This window comes from Geotrypetes seraphini, chromosome 15 (assembly GCF_902459505.1).
Source record: "Geotrypetes seraphini chromosome 15, aGeoSer1.1, whole genome shotgun sequence".
Lineage (NCBI taxonomy): Eukaryota > Metazoa > Chordata > Amphibia > Gymnophiona > Dermophiidae > Geotrypetes > Geotrypetes seraphini.
Window position 1 is genome coordinate 4,441,889 of NC_047098.1, and position 22,258 is coordinate 4,464,146.

At 45.9% G+C, this 22,258-nt stretch overlaps 1 protein-coding gene across 1 annotated transcript; it reads right to left on the bottom strand.

Moving 5' to 3' along the window:
• Window positions 1-244: 244 nt before the first annotated feature.
• Window positions 245-20,626, bottom strand: CLDN19 (claudin 19). Its single transcript, XM_033922215.1, has 4 exons — window positions 20,094-20,626; window positions 4,747-4,911; window positions 2,587-2,671; window positions 245-1,327 (listed from the first exon to the last, which is right to left on the bottom strand). Exons 1-4 carry the CDS (start codon window positions 20,314-20,316, stop codon window positions 1,174-1,176), a joined length of 627 nt encoding a protein of 208 aa, XP_033778106.1. The 5' UTR covers window positions 20,317-20,626; the 3' UTR covers window positions 245-1,173.
• Window positions 20,627-22,258: the final 1,632 nt, after the last annotated feature.

The window sequence follows — 22,258 nt, forward strand, 5'->3', positions numbered from 1 at the left end:
TTAAAGCTCTGGAACGTGTTGCCAGAGGTGGTGGTAAGAACGTAGCTGGTTTTAAGAAAGGTTTGGACTAGTTCCTGGAGGAAAAGTCCATAGTCTGTCATTGAGAAAGACTTGGGGGAAGCCACTGCTTGCCCTGGATTCGGTAGCATGGAATGTTGCTACTCTGGGGATTCCGGAATCTACTCTTTGGGGATTCTGCATGAAATGTTGCTCCTATTTGGGATTCCCGAATCTTGCTAATCTTTGAGATTCTGGAATGTTGCTACTCCTTGGCTTTGGCCACAGTGAGAATAGGCTACTGGGCTTGATGGACCTTTGGTCTGACCCATTCTTATGTTCTTATAGTAGTGTATAACAACTATGATCAAACCTATGCTGACGTTATGCATCACAGACTCAAAGATGGCGGCTCCCTTCCTTCACCCTGCCATCCACACTGCAGAGATACTGTTCACTGCACATCTCTACACGCACTGCATCCACTATTCCATACATATACTACATATGTATTGCACACTGTGTTCACTGCAGAAACACTGTACATGGTATTCATATCAAATATACATACCATATCCACACTGCAGAGACACTGCACAGTACATCCATTTCATATACACACTGCATCCACCACAAATGTATTACACACTGCATGCAAACTACAAAGACATGCCATATACACACTGCATCCACTGCATACATACCACATTATCTATTGCCACACTGCATGCATGTTTCATAGACACGCCATTCACACACCACAGCCACACTGTAGAGACACTGCACACTGCATCCGTACCACATACACACTGCATCCACTCTTCAGCTCTCAGGGTGTTCTCTTGTTACTGCCCCAAATCATTGCCCATATACTCCAGTTCTGCTTGGACCCAGGGATCTGAGATTCAATTTTAATTTCTTAATATATGCCACTTTCTCAGGCATTAATACCATCCATCCCCACACTATAATGAAATCCCCCCCCCCCAATAGAATTTTTCTTAACTTGTACCACTGTGTGCCAGTAACATCTGCTGGAGTCAGAGCCTAGGGCTGGCTACCATTGCTGTTTTGCCATTGGTTCATGATGGGTAAATCGGACGCTGCGGAGAACGGAGCAGAAGGTGGAGGAGTGCTCCCGTCCTGGGAAATGAAGGAGAATTCTGGCATTCAGTCTCAGACGTACTCTCTGGTGGCTGAAGGCTGTGACTGTCTGTAATACTGCTCTCCTGTATCTTCTTTGGGGCACGAACAGCACAGGAAAGACCCTCCCAGCATGGTGAGGCTGGCAGCAGCCCAGCCAACAAACAAGGCCGATCCAAACTCATACCTAGAATCAGAGAGGAGTAAGAGAATTAAAAGCCCCAGTTCGACTCTTTCTCTCCCTGTGCCTCATTCACTGACCCTCTGTGTGACCCTGGAGAGTCACTTTCCCTCCCTGTCATGCTGGGGCCCAGAGCAGAAATTAAGGAGAGGGCCCCTGATCCCCCCTCCTCTCCGCACCTTCCCCTGATATTCCTACCACACATAAAACAACTTTAAATTCCTTCTTTACACACAAAACACAGACAAACCTTTATCAAATACAGAACAAGGGATTACAAACAGAAATTGAATTGGGATTCCAGGTCCCGGTCCACCAAAAATTAGCCATCTCCCTTTCGGTAGCTAGTGAGAATCCCAAAACCCTACAAGTTGAAGACCACCTCCTCCAGTCTGCCAGCCAGTAATCTCCAAGCTCTGCAGCTGGCGACAGTGTCTCTGAGCTGCCAGCAGCTGCAGAGCTTGAGGAGTTAAGAGATCTTCAGCTGGCAGGGCTTTGGGAAACCCACTCGCTTAGGTATTTATATTTTGCATTTGGGTAGAAGGCATGGGGCATGGCAGGAAGAAAATTCAGTGCCCACTCACTTCGGGCTTCCGCCAGTGGAATACCTAGCATATATGACACCTGGGGGTCGATCATTTTTAACACCCCCTCCTCTATATGAAAAACATGATTTTTAGTAATAATCCACAAGTCACACAATAAGGACTCCCTGTGTCTCAATCACTGACTCTCTGGGTGACCCTGAAGGAGTCACTTTCTCCCTCCACCAAAATAACTCTCCCCAAAAGTTCTTTATGTAATTTTTCTAAAGAGACAGCGGTGAAAGCTCTTCCCTCAGAAATTGTCCTTTCTCTCTCTACCCCAGAGAGTCACTTTCTCTCCCTGTGCCTCAGTCACTGGCTTGCAATGACTGTGGAAGTATCTCCATGTGCATTATGGTGAAATTATGAATATTACATGAAATACTGATAAAGGAGGATATATGAGAAGATATCAGTTTATGAAGGAAGCAGTGACAAAAGAAGAAAGGAGATGAAAATTGGAAAACATGCAAGAGGCAAATGTGGGAACGTGAAGGGAAAGAGAAATTCAGTAAAAGGTTGACATGGTGAAGGATGAGAGGCAGCAGATTGGAGAGATTTACAGGTGGGCTCAAGGAGGAAGCATTATCTAGAAAAATGCATCATAGGATGAAGTTCATGGCTATGGCAGAGGGAGGTGGGAGGGGAGAAGATCTTGTTAACAGTGACTAGTTGCCTTACCGGGCGTTGATAGGTGTGCTGGGGTTGAAGAAGTCATGTGAGACCCGGGTGGCGTACCAGGAGACTGCGATCAGCGTGCAGAAGCCTGTGAGAGAGGAGGGGAGCAGAGGGGTCAGTGGCCCAGCAGAAAATTCCTCATCAAGCTCAAGTGCAAATATAAAACCGAGCTGAAAACAAAATTTGGTCCCTTACAGGTTCAAATTAACAGACGGTAATGGGAAAGACGGCTTTCAAAGTCATTTACTCTCGTCCATATTCAGCCCAGAGGGAGCAGTCAGCGTTATTGAGACACTGACTGACACAGGCAGATCTGGGTTATGTCCACTGCTAACTATTAGGGCTGTGTTTTAATTAAAAATTTGAACTGCGATTAATCACACAATTAAAGGTTATGAAACTCCTTGGTGGGTCAGATACAAAATTGCTGTGAAAATGACTTAAGACCCAGTTATTTTTAGATGCCTTTTTTAGCTATTTCTGGTAAAGTTGATGAATTATCCATGATTTTTATTATCTAAACTATGGTATCTTTCTGAGGATTGTTTGCATGTTTATTTTATCATGTCTTTGTCTTATCATGTGTCTACTTTTAATACTATCATATGTAAGTTATGTAAACCGCTTAGTTTTAAACGGTATTTAAATTTTTAAATAAAAATAATAAAATAAATGATTGATTGATTTCCCTCGGCATCTCTGCGCAAGTTCCGTTGCCCCAGGTCCAAAATAAGGACCTGTATATAATGCGTAAACCACTTTTGATTGCAACTACAGAAAAGTCCTGTTCCTTTTCCCTACATCTCTTCCACCGACAGGAGACCGGTGGGGAGGAGGCAATGTCGAATCATGGATGGCACCAAGGACAAGGATTAGGTGCGGAGGGCAGCAGAAGAGATGTTTGGAGGAGACGGGAGATGCTGCAATGTGCTTCATTACGGCAAAGGATTAACCCTGACCCCAGGCAACAGAGGGTTAAGTGGCTTGTCCAAGGACACAAGGAACTGCTGCAGGATTTGAACCTGGACCCTTTGGGCTCCAACTCACTGCTCTAACCATTAGACCATTACAGTCAGTCAGTGGCGTGTGGTGAGGGCTTTCGGGGGAATTCACTGGATCTTAGTAAACACTATACTTGTAATCTAGAGATTGAATGGGCGGCCTTTTTCGGGTCCTGAGTGTTTTGTGATTGGTGGAAGACAGCAAGGGGTGGAGCTTGTGTTGGCCTTTTCAGCGTGAGTGCTAAACAGTTTTTCTGGCGCCAGAAGTGATTTATGAAGTGGAGGAGCACCGACGTGTCCGACTACATGCAGATGAAGCTGTGAAACCTGGTACCCCTGACGCAGCAAGATAACGCGAAACGGGAGATTCCCCGTTGGGTTCACTGGCTGCTTTGCCCAGGATTGTGGATTGAGAAGTGCCTGGAAAACGGCAGCAGCTAAGTGGTTTTTTCATGGGCCTCTTTGCTTGACTTTGGACCTCAGTGCTTTTGTGCCCCTTGTCCACATTTTTCACGTTTGGGGTTAAGTACCCGGGTGCTGTTGGACATTTACTTTGCAGGCTAGTACAGTGCTTTTTTTGCCCTACAGTTTCTATGTGTATGTAGGAGTGTTTTGAAGCAGAACTGAGGCTTTTTCTCCACTTCTTTTTTTTTTTTTCGTGTGTTTGTGTTTCTCCTGCTCATTTATGCTGTATGAGTGTGTGTGAAAGGCCTTGTAGCGTTGCAGAGGTTGTTCTTTTTTCCATGTGGGGTTTTGAATGAATGGTGATAATGATTCATTCAGCTTTTTATTTTTTTTTTGCTTGATGCAGTCTGATTTGTTGCCTGCTCAACCAAACTGCATCAAACAAAAAGTAAACCCTCCAAAAAGCAGGGATCTAGGTCTGGGGATTCTCCGAACCCCCCTGAAGGCCTTGGCAGGACTGATCTGAATTTGATAGGCTGAGCAGCAGCTGCCTGTTGCCTGCTCAACCAATCAAACTCAGAGCAGTGCCCTCAGGGCCTTGACGGGGTGGGGTGAATCCCCTGGAAGCCCTGAACAGTCGGTGCAGGTAGAGAGCACTAATAGGATTGCTCCGACTCTGCTCGTAAGACAGAATTACACCCTCCACCAGGGTCACGTGCCAGTGCTTGACTTCTGACTCCCTCGGATCACGACTCACCTGCCAGCAGGAAGAGGGCCCCGCCTGAGACCGCGATCCTGCTCTTGATAAGGGGGTTGTTGTCACCCACTTTTGTGCACTTCATGCCCAAGACGCTGATGATCATGCCAACAAAGCCCAGGAGTATAGCGATCACCATGAGAGCTCGGGATGACTGAATGTGAACTGCAAAACAGGAAGGCCTAGAGTTATCAATGGAACACGGGTCAGAGACAACAAATTTCCTTCAAATTACCCAGGGCAGTAGATGAATAACTTTCATTGACTGGTGATATGAACAAGATAGACAAATATCCATCTGAGATGCCGCAGAGTGATTCCTGCCTAGAGAGGGGACACGGAAGAAGACTGTGTAGCATTACATTGTATCTTCTGACCCTAAATTTTCACACAATGAAACAAGGGGAGGAGGAGGGAGAAAGAAAGGGGAGCGGAGGAGACAGAGATGGGTAGGGATTGACCGACCACCAAGTGGATGCAATAATGCCCATTATGTACTCCATTTTTTCCTAGCTGGCAAGTCCAATACTGATTGCAGCCTACTCTAAAGCTTTGAAGAAGGATGGGATAGCCGGCAAGCAGCAGCCATGGTTACAACTCTAGGATCAGTGGTGCAGTGGTAGTGGGCTTCCAAGATGGCTGAGATAATTGACATGGGGCAGCCATTGTTATCCCTAACATCATTGAGCAGCTTTGGGGGTAGACACAAAGGGCAGGAACAGGGTTGCAAGAAGTAGCTATTATGTGTTTAAGTATAGCAATGTACATATCTTACACATATTTGCAACCCTTGAGGACTAGAGTTTGAAGCCTCTGCTTTAACTGTCGACAAAGACTTCTTCCCACTATCAAACTTCAGAGAGACAGCAGTGAAAGTTTCCTTCCGGACACAAATAATTACAAAATGTAGCAAAGAAGTTGACATTTTGGTTGGCATAGCTTTGAAATGTTAGTGGAGATTTCCCTATCCTTTAATGAAGGCTATTAACATATATTACCATTCCGAATTCCTGGATTCAAAGTCTGAACTCTTTCCTAATTACCCTAAATATTGAGATTGCTATGTTAATCCAGCTCAATATGTAGAAATAAAGGCCAGTGAACTAGTTGAGGGGCCCAGGAATCCCTTTTCATCAGGTTAATTCAATCCATCTTTAAGTGTTTTTCAACCAGCGGTCCATGGACCAGTGCTGGTCCACAGAAATTTCCTGCCGGTCCACAGGGCCAGCACGTGCATCAGGCCCAAAACAGTGTTCTTCAACCACTGGTCCACGGATGCGGTGTTATCTTCGAGCCAGCTCCCTCTTCCTAACTGATTCAGTGCACAAAGCCACGGTCAGTGGCTCCTACAGGCATCCTGCGCCTGAACCGGAAGCCTTCTATCTGACGTCGCAACGTCAGAGGGAAGGCTTACAGATGAGGCAAGGGACGTGCAAGGTGCAATTGGTACTATTATGGGGCGGGGTCTGGAGTGGAGATTGGGTAGATATGGGCGGGGTCTGGCCCATGACTTAGCCCAGTGTTCTTCAACTGCCGGTCCACAAAATAATTATTTTATTTCTGCCGGTCCATAGGTATAAAAAGGTTGAAAAACACTGAGATAGAGTACAGAAGGTGAGGTGGAGGTGAGCTATCTCAACACTGATTTTAATGGCGATTAGAGAATCCAGCTTGGAAGAGGGCATCAACAGTTCTGATACCTTCAAACATGTAAGGACACCAGGTGCAACCAGCAGTAGATGAGATCATGTAGGGTCATTTTAAAGGGGCTGGACAAATTTATCCCAAGGTGCCTCCTCAAGCCCCTTCTAAATACAAACCCCTCTGGAGGCCCCCCCCAATTCAAAATGCTAAATACAAGTGCCCTGCAACTTGAAACCCCCCTTCCCCCCGAGTACAGATCCCCTTATTGATAGCTGGCTTTCCAATAAAACGAATGCTACTAAGACAATCGCTGTCCTTTTTCCATTTTGTGGTTCTTCAACGTTGCCCTGTTTGCTATCTACATACAGTATACACACATCACAAATGAGTCATGGTTCTTCTCTCTCTGACGCTGTGGGAGTGTAGGCCAGTGTTCCCTCTAAGCGGGCGGGTGTTGTGAGCAAACTTTTTTCACTGTGAGCTAAAAATATCGGGCGCCAGCAAGTTATGAGCCAAATAAATATGTTGTCAAAGTTGCTGATACATGAGGACGAGGTATTCAAAGGAATTTTAGGCCTACACGCTAAATTAAATAACGTTAAATAATATTTTTAAGAACACAGAAATTGTAGGGATGAAATGATATCTTAATAAATGTTTTACAACAAATGTAGTTATGTCTGTTACATCCATATGTGTAAACTGTAAATTAAAAACAGTCCAGAAGACAATACGTTTGATGCTTTCAATTTCTAGACCAGTGTTTTTCAACCTTTTTTGGGCAAAGGCACACTTGTTTCATGAAAAAAATCACGAGGCACACCACCATTAGAAAATGTTAAAAAATTTAACTCTCTGCCTATATTGACTATATATAAAGTAATTCTCTTGAATAGGAATCAAATAAACACAAAGAAAGTATTTTATAATTACTTTATTATGAAATAAAAATTATAAAAATTATAAAATACTTTATTCAGTGCGAAACCTGGGCCTGTTTGGCTGAACACAAAGCTGATATTCTGGCTGGAATGGAAGAAAGACACACACGTAGCTCTTCGTCAACAGCTCTCAGTCTCTCTCTGTATTTGGTTTTTATAGCATACAAAAATAGACAAATATACCCTCCATCCTTTTTATTAAACCACAATAGCAGTTTTTAGCGCAGGGAGCTGCGCTGAATGCCCAGCACTGCTCTTGACGCTCATAGGCTCCCTGCGCTAAAAACCACTATTGCGGTTTAGTAAAAGGGGACCATATTGTAAAATATAGACAGCAGATATAAATTCAGAACTGTGCATAGTAAGTGAAGGGAAGTTTTCATCTCTGGGAATTTACCCAGTTAACTATTAAGTTATTTGGGCAAATTCCTTTGAAAACTGTGGTAATACTGCCTCCACTTTGCTAAATTTAAAATAAAATCATTTTTCCTACCTTGTCTGGTGATTTCTGGTTGCACTTTCTTCTTCTGACTGTGCATCCAATCTTTCTTCCCTTCTATCAGCCTGTATGCTTTCTCTCCTCCACACCTCATTCCCTCCCCCAATTTTTTCTTCCTCTCTCCCTGACCTTTCTTTCTTTTTTTCTGTTTCTCTTCTTTCCTTCTGTTTCCCTGCCTGCCCCCTTTCTTTCTTTCTCCCAGCCTCCTGTCCAGCAGTAACTCTCTTCCCTTCCTCCCCTCCCAGCAGCATCTCTCCGTCTCCCTCTCCAGTAGCAGCTGTCCCTTTTTTTTCCTTGCCCAGCAGCTTCCCAGATTCCTTTCCCTCCTCCCCTCCCAGAAGCATCTCTCCGTCTCCTTCTCCCTCTCCAGTAGCAGCTGTCCCTTTTTTTCCTAGCCCAGCAGCTTCCCAGATTCCTTTCCCTCCTCCCCTCCCAGAAGCATCTCTCCTTCTTCTCCCTCTCCAGTAGCAGCTGTCCTTTTTTTTCCTGGCCCAGCAGCTTCCCAGATTCCTTTCCCTCCTCCCCTCCCAGATGCATCTCTCCTTCTCCTTCTCCCTCTCCAGTAGCAGCTGTCCCTTTTTTTTCCTGGCCCAGCAGCTTCCCAGATTCCTTTCCCTCCTCCCCTCCCAGAAGCATCTCTCCGTCTCCTTCTCCCTCTCCAGTAGCAGCTGTCCCTTTTTTTCCTAGCCCAGCAGCTTCCCAGATTCCTTTCCCTCCTCCCCTCCCAGAAGCATCTCTCCTTCTTCTCCCTCTCCAGTAGCAGCTGTCCTTTTTTTTCCTGGCCCAGCAGCTTCCCAGATTCCTTTCCCTCCTCCCCTCCCAGATGCATCTCTCCTTCTCCTTCTCCCTCTCCAGTAGCAGCTGTCCCTTTTTTTTCCTGGCCCAGCAGCTTCCCAGATTCCTTTCCCTCCTCCCCTCCCAGAAGCATCTCTCCTTCTCCCTTTCCAGTAGCAGCTGTCCCTTTTTTCCCCTGCCCAGCAGCTTCCCAGACTGATAGTGGTTTTCTCCCCTCCCAGCAGCTCTTCTTACTTCCCAGCGCAGCGATTCACGAAGGCAGCCTCGGGTCCTTTGTTGTGTCGCGCCGCCTCTGAGGAAAGAGGAAGTTGCATCATCAGAGGCAGCCGCGACTCAGCAAAAGCCCCGAGGCTGCCTTCGTGAATCGCTGCGCTGGGAAGTAAAGGAGAGCTGCAGAGAGGGGAGAAAGCCACTGTCGGAGGCTCCCCAAGATCTCTCCGGCCTAGCGCACGCTTCCGATGCTGATCTTGCAGAAGTTCAAATGAGTCAATCTTGCCGGTCCTGCGCTGTGACGAGAAACTTGTGCGCTGCGACCTAATATTTTGTGCGCCAGCGCACGCCAGCGCACCTTAGCGGGAACCTCACTGTTCTAAATGAGCGAGATCTTGCGATACGAGTACATACGGTATACATGCGTCACATCATCACAACTGAGCCGATGGTTCTTCTCTCTCTGACGCTACAGGAGGGTAGTAACTGTTTTAAACTAGTGAGGTCTTGCAATACGAGTACATACAGTATTTTGTATTAATGTTTTTGGGTTGTGGAGTTTCCATTATGGGAAAATTTGCATTGATATACGAGTGTTTTGGATTACAAGCATGTTTTTGGAACTAATTATGCTTATAAACCAAGGTTTAACTGTACATGATATTCAAATTTCCTTATGAGATTGTGTTAAGATCTTGGGGTTACAAAGACAACCATTTCACTTTCTCAACTCACATTTCTGCCGTGGTTCATAAATCACTCTATGTGCTTCGTCAGATTCACAGGTTGAGTTTTTTTGCTTGATCCCAAATTTCTTCCACTGTTAACCTATACTTTGGTAATGGCCAGACTTGATTATTGTAATTCCCTGTTACCATAGTGTCAACAACGAAGATTACAAATCATTCCAAACACTACTTTATGGAGTCCAAAAGTATGATAGTGCATCAGAATTATTAAGGAAGGAACAATGGCTGCCAATCTCATACCAAACTCTAAGATCCTAGTCCTTTCCCATCAGATATTCCACACTGTTTCGTATTTAGCTTTCTCATAGCTTATTCCTCTTCGAGGAATGCATCAGCATTTACTTGTGGTTCCATCTCATCTACATATTTGCTCCCATCTAGCCAAATTTCAAACCTCAGTTTATATTCAAGTCAACCTTTTTCCTCACTTTTTTGGGAGGGAAAAGGTTACCTCGGTTTATATTCAGGTCAGTATATATTCGAGCATCTGTGATAAACAGATAATTAAATAACCCCCCCCCCACCTTTTTACAAAATCGTAGTGTGGTTTTTAGTGCCGGCCACGGCGGTAACAGCTCCGATGCTTATAGGAATTCTATGAGAGTTGGAGCTGATACCACCAAAGCTGGTGCTACAGTTTTGTAAAAAGAGGGTAAGCAAATAGCCATTTAAATAAATGGTTAATCAAAGAAATAAATATGTAAACAAATAACACAATTTAATACTTAAAAGTATGATCCAATTATCCATTTTTATAAAATTATTCTGTGGCACTGAGATGGTCATGATTGTTGAGTTTCTTGGATTAGATTAGAGTAGACTTATTTACTTAATAAGCTGCTGCAGTTTCTCTGGAACCCCTAATCTGATTTAGCCCATTTTTGAACTTCATATAAGGACATAAGAATTACTGCTGCTGGGTCAGACCAGTATCCATCGTGCCCAGCAGTCTGCGCCCTGAGACTAGCCCTACCTGAGTACATTCTGGTTCAGCAGGAACTTGTTTGACTTTGTCTTGAATCCTTGGAGGGTATTTTTCCCTATAACAGCCTCTGGAAGAGCGTTCCAGCTTTCTACCACTCTCTGGGTGAAGAAGAACTTCCTTATGTTTGTACGGAATTTATCCCCTTTTAACTTTAGAGAGTGCCCTCTCGTTCTCCCTACCTTGGAGAGGGTGAACAACCTGTCTTTATCTACTTTGTCTTGAATCCCTGGAGGGTGTTTTCCCTTACAACAGCCTCTGGAAAAGCGTTCCAGTTTTCCACCACTCTCTGGGTGAAGAAGAACTTCCTTACGTTTGTATGGAATCTATCCCCTTTTAACTTTAGAGTGCCCTCTCGTTCTTCCTACCTTGGAGAGGGTGAACAACCTGTCCTTATCTACTAAGTCTATTCCCTTCAGTACCTTGAATGTTTCAATCATGTCCCCTCTCAATCTCCTCTGTTCGAGGGAGAAAAGGCCCAGTTTCTCTAATCTTTCACTGTATTGCCAATTTTTTCTGACATACAGTACCAAGTTTCATCCCATCCATTACATTTTCCGAGAGTTATGTTTTCCCCAGACAGATGGTCAGACAGACATTCTCAACTGTTTTCCACTATCATTAGGTTGGAAAGAATAAGAAGGATTTCAGGGATGATCCAGCTAACCATAGACCAGTGAGATTCACTGGTTATAGCAGGAGTGTCAAAGTCGATCCTCGAGGGCCACAATCCAGTCTGGATTTCAGGAATTCCCCAATGAATATGCATGAGATCTATCAGCATGCACTGCTTTCAATGCATATTCATTGGGGAAATCCTGAAAACCCGACTGGATTACGGCCCTTGAGGAGGGACTTTGACACCCCTGGGTTATAGGGATAAGCACGACTTAATTTACAAAGGGACGTGATTAGACTTCCTTGAAGGGGTGACTACACATTCAGTAACGTCCCTCATAAGAGACTCCTTGGGAGATTAAAAAATCATGTTTCCTATCACTATGGAAACCATTGATAAGATTGGCGTCCTCCAGGGCCTACTGGCATATGATGGCTGGCAGGTCCCACTCTGAAGTTAGTCACAGGAGATAACATACTGCTTTTGGGCGGACAGATCTTCCAAACAGCAGTGGAAATGAGGGAGGTTGACCTCAGAAGGGACAATCAACACAGAGGCAGTAGGTGGAGGGGGGGGGGAAACATTTTCTCTCCTCCCATCCATTATCTATTGGCACCCATAATATTAAGTCCTAGTTCTTCAGTTTGGAGAAGAAATTATTGAGATTGGTGTGTCCTGAGGACAGTGAAAGAATTCAAAAAGAATTCCTACATGGCATGAAGATAGAAGAAAAGTGTAGAGCATTTTCATACAATCAAACTAGTAACTTTCACTCTTTATAAATAAAGGAGGTGTGTCAGAGGACTCGACCGGGCATCAGCTACAACCATAAAAAAACAAAGGGGGGGGACCCATACGGAGTCACAGGTACAACCCTGGCAGATTAGATAGTGCTCTGCCCCATTTTATGTGGGCATTTTCTCCATTTCTTGTATAAGAACTAGTATAAGTGTTTATGCTATGATGGATGAGTAAAATGTGCTCTGTGGACTTCAATCCCCAGAGGGCTTTGCTTCTCCCAGAGAGTTAGGCTGCAACCACAGAGCTCAAGCCTGCCCCTCTTGTTCAGTCTGAGAGAGAACAGTTGCCATGTTTGTCAGACCACATGACTGTATGAGAAGTTGAGCTTAGCATTGCTCTCCCTCCAGATTTTCTGCCTTTATTTCTAACAGTCTAACACAGCTTAGTTTTATATCTAAATCTGGAGAACAGTGTTATTTCCACAAGGTGTGGACACAACTCCCAGCACCCTTTTGGCATAGGGAAAGCTGGAAGCGTGAGAAGATTCTACGACAGAGTTAAACTGCCTTGAAGTCATCAATTGTGAGTGTTTATTCTTTACTTCATGTTATTAAAGAAAGTTGCTTAAGAACTACAAAGGAGTCCTTGCTTTTGGTTCAAAACCAGAGAAAATCCATGGTAAAGACTGTTTAGTAAAGCTGCAGCTGTATGCTGGTCTTTATCTGTCATGATTTATTATGTTAATATGGGAACCATCATGATAGAGGTTATAAAATCATAAAAAGTATATTAGGCATATGCCTAGGGCCCAGCAGTATGGGGAGGGGGGGGGGGGTCTGTCAAATACGCTCAGGACTTGGGAGGCAACGTTTGCCAACTGTCTGGATGTTTTTTCAGGCTTCTAGTTTATAGATTGTCTCCAAGCAGAAGAATGGCTAAAGAGTCTAAATATTAACCCTTGAACCTCCATCAGAACCTCCACTGCACTAAGCTAATGACCTGCCTCTGAGACTCTACACACGCCTCCGAAAATAACCCTTGGATCGTCACTAGGGACCTGTCCCATCGGAACCTTCACTATGCAACTTACCAACCTCAATCTGATCAACTCCTAACCCCCCTTAGAACTGTATCTTCTCCAATTCCGTTTGCAATGCACCAATTTGTATACCAATAATTCTCAAATTATAAGTCGCCTTTGGGTCTGTTTCGGACATAGTGTGACTCAGAAATTCCAGAGTAGATTTTTTTTTTTTAAATTTAGTTTCCAGAACTCTTCCATTCTCCTCCATTTCAGTGCAAAAGAATGTGGCAGGATCCAGCCAATGAAGAGGCTTCTTTAGTCACAGGAAGGAGGAGCTACAAGTGTTGTGGGGGCGGGGCTTAATTCTGCATGGGGATTTAGAGACAGTCAGGGAAACTGGTGTCTTGGGGGTGGGAGGGTGTTGATAAGGAGTAGGAATGCAAGAAAAATGGAGAAAAGTGTGAGGAGGCTGTGAAAAAGCTGGCAGCAAATGCAACAATTGTATAAGATGGTGGCCAGAGCTATTTGGGGTTTGGCACCCTGATGGACTCAGCACGTGAGCAGCAGAAGCAGCACAGCGAGAGAGAGAATGTATGCAATGCCAAGTCCAGACTTCGTTCCTTTCATCTAGCTGCCCCTATGCCTGCAATAACTACCTCAGTTTGTCCGCCAAGCCCCTTCCCTTCCCTTGTTAAAAGCAGACTGAAAAGCCACCTTTTTGATATAGCCTTCATTCCATAACCCCACTCCCCCTGACCACCACTCTAGCCAGCAGATTAACCATTCCCCCCATCTGTATCCTCCACCCTGACATCCTGTCTGTTTAGATTGTAAGCTCTTTGGAGCAGGGACTGTCTTCTTTGTGACTCTGTACGTACGTCTGGTAGCGCTATAAAAATAATTTCTAGTAGTAGTGTGAAGAGTTTCAGTCTTTGGGAAGCAGATCTGAGATTGTGATGTCATAATGCCTCATTCCACCAATAAGAGCCAGCCTCATCAGTGATGTCACAATGGCTTGATTGTCCTGTGCTCCCCTCTGCCCTCCAACCCAGCCAGCTGATTAACCATTCCTCTTAACTGTACCCATGACATCCTGTCTGTCTTGATTGTTTAGATTGTAAGCTCTTTGGAACAGGGACCGTCTTCTTTGTGACTCTGTACAGTCCTGCACGCGTCTGGTAGCGCTATAGAAATAATTCCTAGTCGTAGTAATAAAGGGAGCAATGGGATTGGACAGAGCGCTCCTGGCTTCATCTTGCCGGGGATGCCACTCCTCTTCTCTACACTCCCCCCCTACCTCTTAAATGCAGGGACTCCTCCCTCTCATGTAACATTTTGTTGGTGGGAAAAGGACCAGGAAAATACGTCAGAGGGAAAGGCTCAAGCAGCAGTTGCCTGTGAAGAACAGAAGCATTTCAGAGGTGGGGGGTGGGGAGTGCAGATAAGAAACCCTCCCATTTGCCGGGGGGGGGGGGGGGTGTCGAGTGCCATATTCCTTCTGCCCTTGGCGTCAGCTTCCATGGCTATGCCACCGAGTGCATGTGTGTGCCTGAACATTGAAACATAGAGACATGGTGGCAGATAAAGAGCAAATGGCCCATCGGCAGCATCCACCATCTCCTCCTCTCCCTAAGAGATTCCCAGGCTTTCTTGAGTCCAGACACAGTCTCTGTCTCCACCACCTCTACCGGGAGTCTATTCAAAGCATCTGCCACCCTTCCTGTAAAAACGTGTTTCCTTAGATTACTCCGGAGACAATCAGCTCTTAACGCCATCCTTTGCCCTTCCAGAATTTTCCTTCGTTTGAAAAAGGTTCACCTCCAGTACCTTAATGCCACGGAGATATTTAAACGCCTCTATCATAACCCCTCTCTCCTGCCTTTCTTCCGGAGTATACATATTGAGGTGTTTAAGCCTGTCCCCATAGGCTTTATGACGACGACCACTAACCAACCTCTGAACTGACTTCATCCTATATATATCCTTTTGAAGATGTCGAAAGCACGAGCCTGTGTGTCTGAAAAGTGTCTAGGTTTCTGCATCTCTGGTGGGGACAGTGGTGGGCTAGAGCGGAGAAGTCCGCTTGCTCAAATGCACATCCTGAAGAATTTACCCAGCTACTAAGGTTCTTGGGCAAATTCATTTGAAAACTGCCCTAGGACTGTCTCTGCTCTATCTATATCCTTTTGCAAGCACCAAAGAAAGCCAAATATCATTTTCTTTTGCATCTTTCGTTTATGATGGGGGTTTTTTTCACACATTAAACTTTGTAAACTTACACCTCAGACACATTTACCACGAGATCTAGGAAGTCTCACTCTTTGGGGTAATCTACCTTTGCCGTCTCTGGTTTCTACTAGAGGTAATTGGGGGTGAAAATGGCTTCCCCAGTTTCTCTGCGCACTGCTCTAGAGATGCCAAGTTTCCCGGTTCTGAGAAGGAGATGTTTTGACCAGTTTGTCCTTCCTGATTCTACCCACTGAAAGCAACGCTTCAGCTCTCAAAATGCACCAGGATAAAGGTTGTTAGAAATCTTGGCCTGACCTAAAATCTCCATCCTGGAACCAGGTAACTTGTCAGCTCTTCAGCTCAAACCTTTAAGCCTCTCCTTTCAAAGCACGTGCTTGCTTGGTCTCGAAGTTCATTCATAAACTATTACGGTACTGTTGTCACCCCCACAGCTAGGTGGAGCACTTTTCCTGCTGCTTCTGAAGAGGTGGATTGCGGAGGGAAGGCCACGAATGAAAATCTGTGACTTTGGGGATGAGGAGAGGTGTGAGGGGAGAAAAAAATGGGGTTACATAAATATGTTTCCTTAGAGCTCATCTGGTCCTGAGCATTTGTATAGAAGTTATCAGCTACGACTCAGAAACGAATCCCGTCCAATTCATCCTGCACAGAACACACCTCGTGTTATGGCCCAGCTGAACCTCAGGACATCTGTCCACATAGAGGCTCATTTGCCTTCTGTTTGCATATGTTGCCAATTATAATTAAGTTAACCCTTAAATGTTTCCTATAATGAATTTACAGTTCTGGAGGCCGCACCTTCTAAAAGATATAAAAAGGATGGAGTCAGTCCAGAGGAAGGCTACTAAAATGGTGTGTGGTCTTCGTCATAAGGCGTATGGAGACAGACTTAAAGATCTCAATCTGTATACTTTGGAGGAAAAGCGGGAGAGGGGAGATAGGATAGCGTCATTTAAATACCTACATGGCGTAAATGCACATGAGTCGAGTCTCTTTCATTTGAAAGGAAGTTCTGGAATGAGAGGGCATAGGATGAAGTTAAGAGGTGATATAAGGAAATACTTTTTTACGGAAAGGGTGGTAGATGCATGGAACAGTCTCCCGGAAGAGGTGGTGAAGACAGAGATTGTGTCTGAGTTCAAGAAAGCCTGGGATAGGCACGTGGGATCTCTTAGAGAGAGGAAGAGATAATGGTTACTGGGGATGGGCAGACTGGATGGGCCATTTGGCCTTTATCTGCCATCATGTTTCTATCTGCCACTATAGCAAAATGATTGGATCTGTATTTCTAAGTTCTGAATACCACAGTTGTAATATTATGTATTTTCAGCTGTGGGAGCCACACTGTTCTACTGGTTATGTAGTGTTCAATGTGTGAACATCAGTGCATGCGTAGGGGTTAATAATTAAGTCATTAAATGTAGTTCAAAACCAATTTAAGTTTGCTTCAAGCTTTGTCATCAAGGTAAGAGAAAGCATAGAAAGATTTTACTATTGTAGATTTTACTGTTGTAAGATTGTAGATTGTAGAGAAAGATTTTACTATTGTAAGATTCCTGCGGGATTCCCATGATCTCCGGTCTGCACGGGAACGGAGATCATGGGAATCCCGCAGGAATCCCCCCTAACCCATGGGACTCCCACGGGGACCCCCCTCTGGCCCATGGGACTCCCACGGGGATGGAAGGCTTTGGAAGCAGGGTTCATCCATATAATATAATGGACATGTCAGCCTTAGTAAGAGAAGGGGCTTATAAGTTAATTACCTGAACAGAAAACAAAAAAAGGGTTCCACCAAAGAGATTCCACAAGGAAAACTGCAGCGCAAACACAAAAGAAACTGTGGAATTGATGATTCTGTTAGAAGTAATTGCTGCTTTTTATGGGGACGGGCGGGGATGGAGGTAATTCCTTGCGGGGATGAGTGGGGACGGAGAGGATCCTGACGGGGACGGGTGGGGATGGAGAGGACCCTGACGGGGACTGGTGGGGATGGAGAGGATCCTGACGGGGACGGGTGGGGATGGAGAGGATCCTGACGGGGACGGGTGGGGATGGAGAGGATCCTGACGGGGACGGGCGGGGATGGAGAGGATCCTGACGGGGATGGGTGGGGATGGAGAGGATCCTGACGGGGACGGGTGGGGATGGAGAGGATCCTGACAGGGACGGGTGGGGATGGAGAGGATCCTGACGGGGACGGGCGGGGATGGAGAGGATCCTGACGGGGATGGGTGGGGATGGAGAGGATCCTGGCGGGGACTGGTGGGGATGGAGAGGATCCTGATGGGGACGGGCGGGGATGGAGAGGATCCTGACGGGGACGGAGAGGATCCTGACGGGGATGGGTGGGGATGGAGAGGATCCTGGCGGGGACTGGTGGGGATGGAGAGGATCCTGACGGGGACGGGCGGGGATGGAGAGGATCCTGACGGGGACTGGTGGGGATGGAGAGGATCCTGACGGGGACGGGCGGGGATGGGTGGGATTTCTGTCCCCGTGCAACTCTCTACTCCCAGCCCCCCCCCATTTCCACCCAGCCAAGACCCAAGTCACGCTCCGTTCCGCCCCATCCTCGCTCCCAGCTCTGTCTCTCTCAACCTGTTCTCACCTTTGGAGCTGCACGTGATCTGGTTTCGACACAATGACATCACATGCGTGCACCTGACATCACCACATGCGCAGATGACCTCCCGTCGCGGTCCTGAGCTGGAAGCTTTTCAAAACCTGGGCAAAGTGCTGGGTTTTCAAAAGCCTGGCCTATATTTCTGGCGTCTGCCTTTGCCAGAGGCACAATTCTGTACCTGGTGCCATTGCGTGACGGACACACGATCGGTGGCCGATCATGGCGCTAGTTACAGAGTCTGGGTCTTAGTAGCCAAATTCAGTCTGCTAACCATCTAAGTAGCTCCATAAAGTAAGGCAGAAAAATAACGGTCCTAACTCCCCCCTCCCCCCCTTGTTTTTAGCATCGGCTGCGACGGTAACAGCTCCAACGCTCAAAGAATTCCTATGAGCGTCAGAGCTGTTACCACCACAGCTGGCACTAAAAACCATGCTACGGTTTTCTAAAAGGGGTGGGGGGGGGGCCTATGAGGTAAGTTAACCAGGTGCCGGTCTGAATTGGCTGGTAGCGAACACGCCCAGATGTTTCATGCCAGGTTAGGCCAGCCTGTGACTGGAAATGGACCGTAAGCTGCTTACTACCTTGATTATTGGTACAAGAAGGGCTGACATTTTTTCTGTAACAGGTCCCCAATGGTGGAATGCCCTTCCCCAATATATTCGCAACGAAAAAGATATTTTAGTATTTAAAAAATCTTTAAAATCTTATTTATTTAGAGATGCCTTCAACATTTAAAACATCGCTTGTTTATAATTGCTGAGTTTTTACGTCCCTTTACCTACTGTTATTTCCACTATTCTACCCCAAATGATAATTGTAACTTTTATCCATTCCTCCCTAGCTATATGTTTGTTCAAGTTAATTGTCTATTATAAAATTGTGAACCTCTCTTTAATTATTATATTTTTGTTATGTACATCGCTTAGTGATTGTAATAGGCGATTAATCAAATTCTGTTAATAAACTTGATAAACTTATTTCCAAACACTTCTTAAAAATCAGTCCTCAACTGATCACATCGCCACCAAGACGTCACGAAACCAGCGAGAACTCTGAAAAGAAGGTGGCAGCGAGCTTGGCGAGGGTCCTCAGCGCTCCGTTAGTTGGATCTGTCCACTCGCAGACATTTTCACTTACTCTAACCTACTTGTGGACTTCGCTCCCCACCCCCACCATTCCTTCTTCGTGCTCTTATTAAACCACTGCTGTCTCGAGAGAATTCATAAGCCTGTGTAACCAGAGCAGAGACCCGCAGAGGTTAAGTCCTCATAGGGCAGGGATTAGAGGCGGAAAGGACAGGGTGTACTGGGGGCAAAGAGGTGGGGGCAAAATTTAACGAGGCCCGGGATAAAGACGGAGGAGCCCTACATGACAATAGGAGGGAATCAGCACACGCCATAATATTTGTATACCACAATACATTTCAGATCTATGTAGTTAAACAATGAAAAGAAACTGAAACATTTACAGTAAAATACAAAATTCATCTTACAAAAATTTTTCACCTACATAAGTTCTTAACAAATTCCTGAAATCCAAATATGAGGTAAAAGTAAAAAGTAGCACATGCCTGTGTATTTGCACAAACACACACATACACACATGCGCACGCACACACGCACATACACATACATGCACATACACACACACAAACATGCACACACACACATACATGCACACACACACAAGCACATACACATATACATACACACATAAGCACATAAACCCATGCACATATACACACACATGCATGACCCCCCCCCAGTGGGGGGGTAACCTGTTCAAAGCAGCAACAAAGGAGGGGGGGGTAATCTGTAGGGAGCGATGGAATGGCAGGTATAACCCTAACAAAGGTATAACCCTGTGCGAAGTGACGCAGCAACAAAGGGTGGGGGGAGGTGGGGGGTAACCTGCACACAGCGACGAAGCAAGAGGTACAATGGTGGCCACACTGGATGGACTAAACTGGTCTTCATGTGCCATCATTGACTCAATTTCTATGTTACTAAGTAGTGCATTATTTTGGCCAGGGCACCCCATGTCACCTTGTTCCTTCAGGGACTCATTTCCTGGCTATGGAAGAGGCTGTTACCTCCCCCCCCCCCCCAAACGCAGAACCTTCCAAAGGGCAACAAGGTGGAAAGAGGCAGAGAGCTGGCTCTCAGCCACCACCCGACGAGGTAGGACCCGGCTCTAAGAGGATCAGCAGACACCCCAGAAAGGGCATCAGGCAGACCCCAACCCTCCCAAGGATGCTTTGTACCTACCATCCAGGGAAAGCAGGGAGTCGTAAACCTTACACTGCACCTGTCCGGTGCTCTGAGAGGCGCAGGACATCCAGAGTCCTTCGTACAGTCCCACCGCTGTGATAATGGCATCCCCTGCGTAGGATGACTGTTTCCACTGTGGTAAGGCCGTGGTGGAGATGATGGCAATCCAGCCACCTAGAGCCAGGAAGAATCCCAACAGCTGGAAGCCAGAATTTGCCATGATGGTGTCCTGTAGAGTCTAAAGTAAAAAGAGCCCTCCCTTAGCCTGGAGACTTTTTATTCCAGTCGACAGGAGACTTGGTCTTCTCAGATTCGAGCGCTAAGAGCGAGCATGGCACCTCGGGTCACATGGGCAAGGGTCAGCTGGAGAAGGAATTTTCTCAGGATGCTGGTCCAGGGAGATGAACCTGTCCCGGCCGTTATTGGGTCAGAGGTTCTTCCAGGCTCAGCTTTGAAACAGACACTGCCATGTCCTGCCCCGCTTCAGCGAGTCCCTTGACACACAGGGCACAGAGCAACCACAAAGGCAACACACTCCTGTGCACACACACACTAATGTCTTGGTGTGCTTTCAGGCTGCAGAATGCAGGGGCCGGGCATCGCATGACTGGAATTTCAGAGCAACACCCACAGAAGAAAGAGAAGTGCAAGGCATTTGGGTTTAAAGTGGCAGTAAGCTTTTACTCTGTGGGGGGGATATTCCAGAGAGACCATGACCTACAAGCTCAAGGGGTGTTTTAAATGGCGGCAAGGGGGTTCACATCCACACCGCAACACTCTGCACAAACATGTTCGTTCCATGTTGTGTGTGCAATTTGGTAATGTGGAAAATGCTTTATGTACAAAGACGCTGCAAGATCTCAAACACTGTGCAACACAGACACGCACACGCACGCACGCACGCGTACACGCACACGTTACGATATGGAGAGGGCATAGAAACATGATGGCAGATAAAGGCCAAAGTTATTTCATGAGTAAATTACCCTACCCTACCCTACAAATTTGCTGTTTTCAATGGGGGAGGTCTTCCTTGAGGTGGGGGGGAGGAAGTTGTTTTAGGGCAAGGTTGGAAAACAATCCACATAGAGCCTATAAGCAAATTACTTCAAAGTGTTCACTTTTTTGTCATCTCGCATACTCTTATTTGTGTAACTCCTGGGCGACCTTATAAAGGTCGTCCTTTATACGAAATTGCTCACTGAGGGCCCCCATTACGAAACGGCGGGAAATGTACCGAAGCCCGTAGGAATTGAACGGCATTTACTGTTCCGGCCCGCGCTGTTTGGCCCTAATTAGCTGTTTCATCCCATTCCAGGAGATGAACCGGGATCAGGTCGGAAGAGGGAGCTTTCCCCGCGGGGACCTTGCGGAGAAGTTACTGGGATGTTTCGAGCCTGGCGTTCTGTCGGCTAGCGAGTAAGTTATCCGGCTAAATCTGCCACTGAATTGATGCAAATATCTTTTCCTCTCCAGGTTATCCGCCGAATCCAGTGAACTCTGAACCCATAAGTAGCTCTCTTAAAATTAAACAGATATCTTATTTATTTATTCATTCAATTTTCTTTCCCGTTCTCCCAGGGGAGCTCAAACAGTTTACATGAATTTATTCAGGCATTCAAGCATTTTCCCTGTCTGAAACACAATGCATGTACATTTGACCATATTACTCCATTATTACAGAAAGCACACTGGCTTCCTATAAATCATCATATCACTTACAGAAGAATACTTTTGCTGATCTTCAAAACTTTAAAATCTGGAGCACCCCTTTATCTCATGTGCTATCTTACACCCTACACTCCTTCAAGATCCCTTAGATCAGTACAACAAAATCTACTCATAAGAACATAAGATTTGCCACTGCTGGGTCAGACCAGTGGTCCATCGTGCCCAGCGGTCCACTCATGCGGCGGCCCTTAGGTCAAAGACCAGTGCCCTAATTGAGTCTAGCCTTACTTGCGTATGTTCTGTTCCAGTAGGAACTTATCCAACCTTGTCTTGAATCCCTGAAGGGTATTTCCCCCTATAACAGCCTCCAGAAGAGCATTCTAGATTTCTACCACTCTCTGGGTGTAGAAGAACTTCCTTACGTTTGTACGGAATCTTTTCCCTTCTAACTTTAGTAAGTGCCCTCTCGTTCTCTTCACCTTGGAGAGGGT

Bases quoted from the DNA above. Each gene is read 5' to 3' on its own strand.
- CLDN19 (XM_033922215.1), bottom strand. From the start codon at position 20,316: ATGGCAAATTCTGGCTTCCAGCTGTTGGGATTCTTCCTGGCTCTAGGT. The intron at 4,912-20,093 runs GTAGGTACAAAG...CCTGTTTTGCAG, and splicing joins CTCCCTGCTTTCCCTGGATG to TTCACATTCAGTCATCCCGA. The intron at 2,672-4,746 runs GTGAGTCGTGAT...CCTCTCTCACAG, and splicing joins GGCCCTCTTCCTGCTGGCAG to GCTTCTGCACGCTGATCGCA.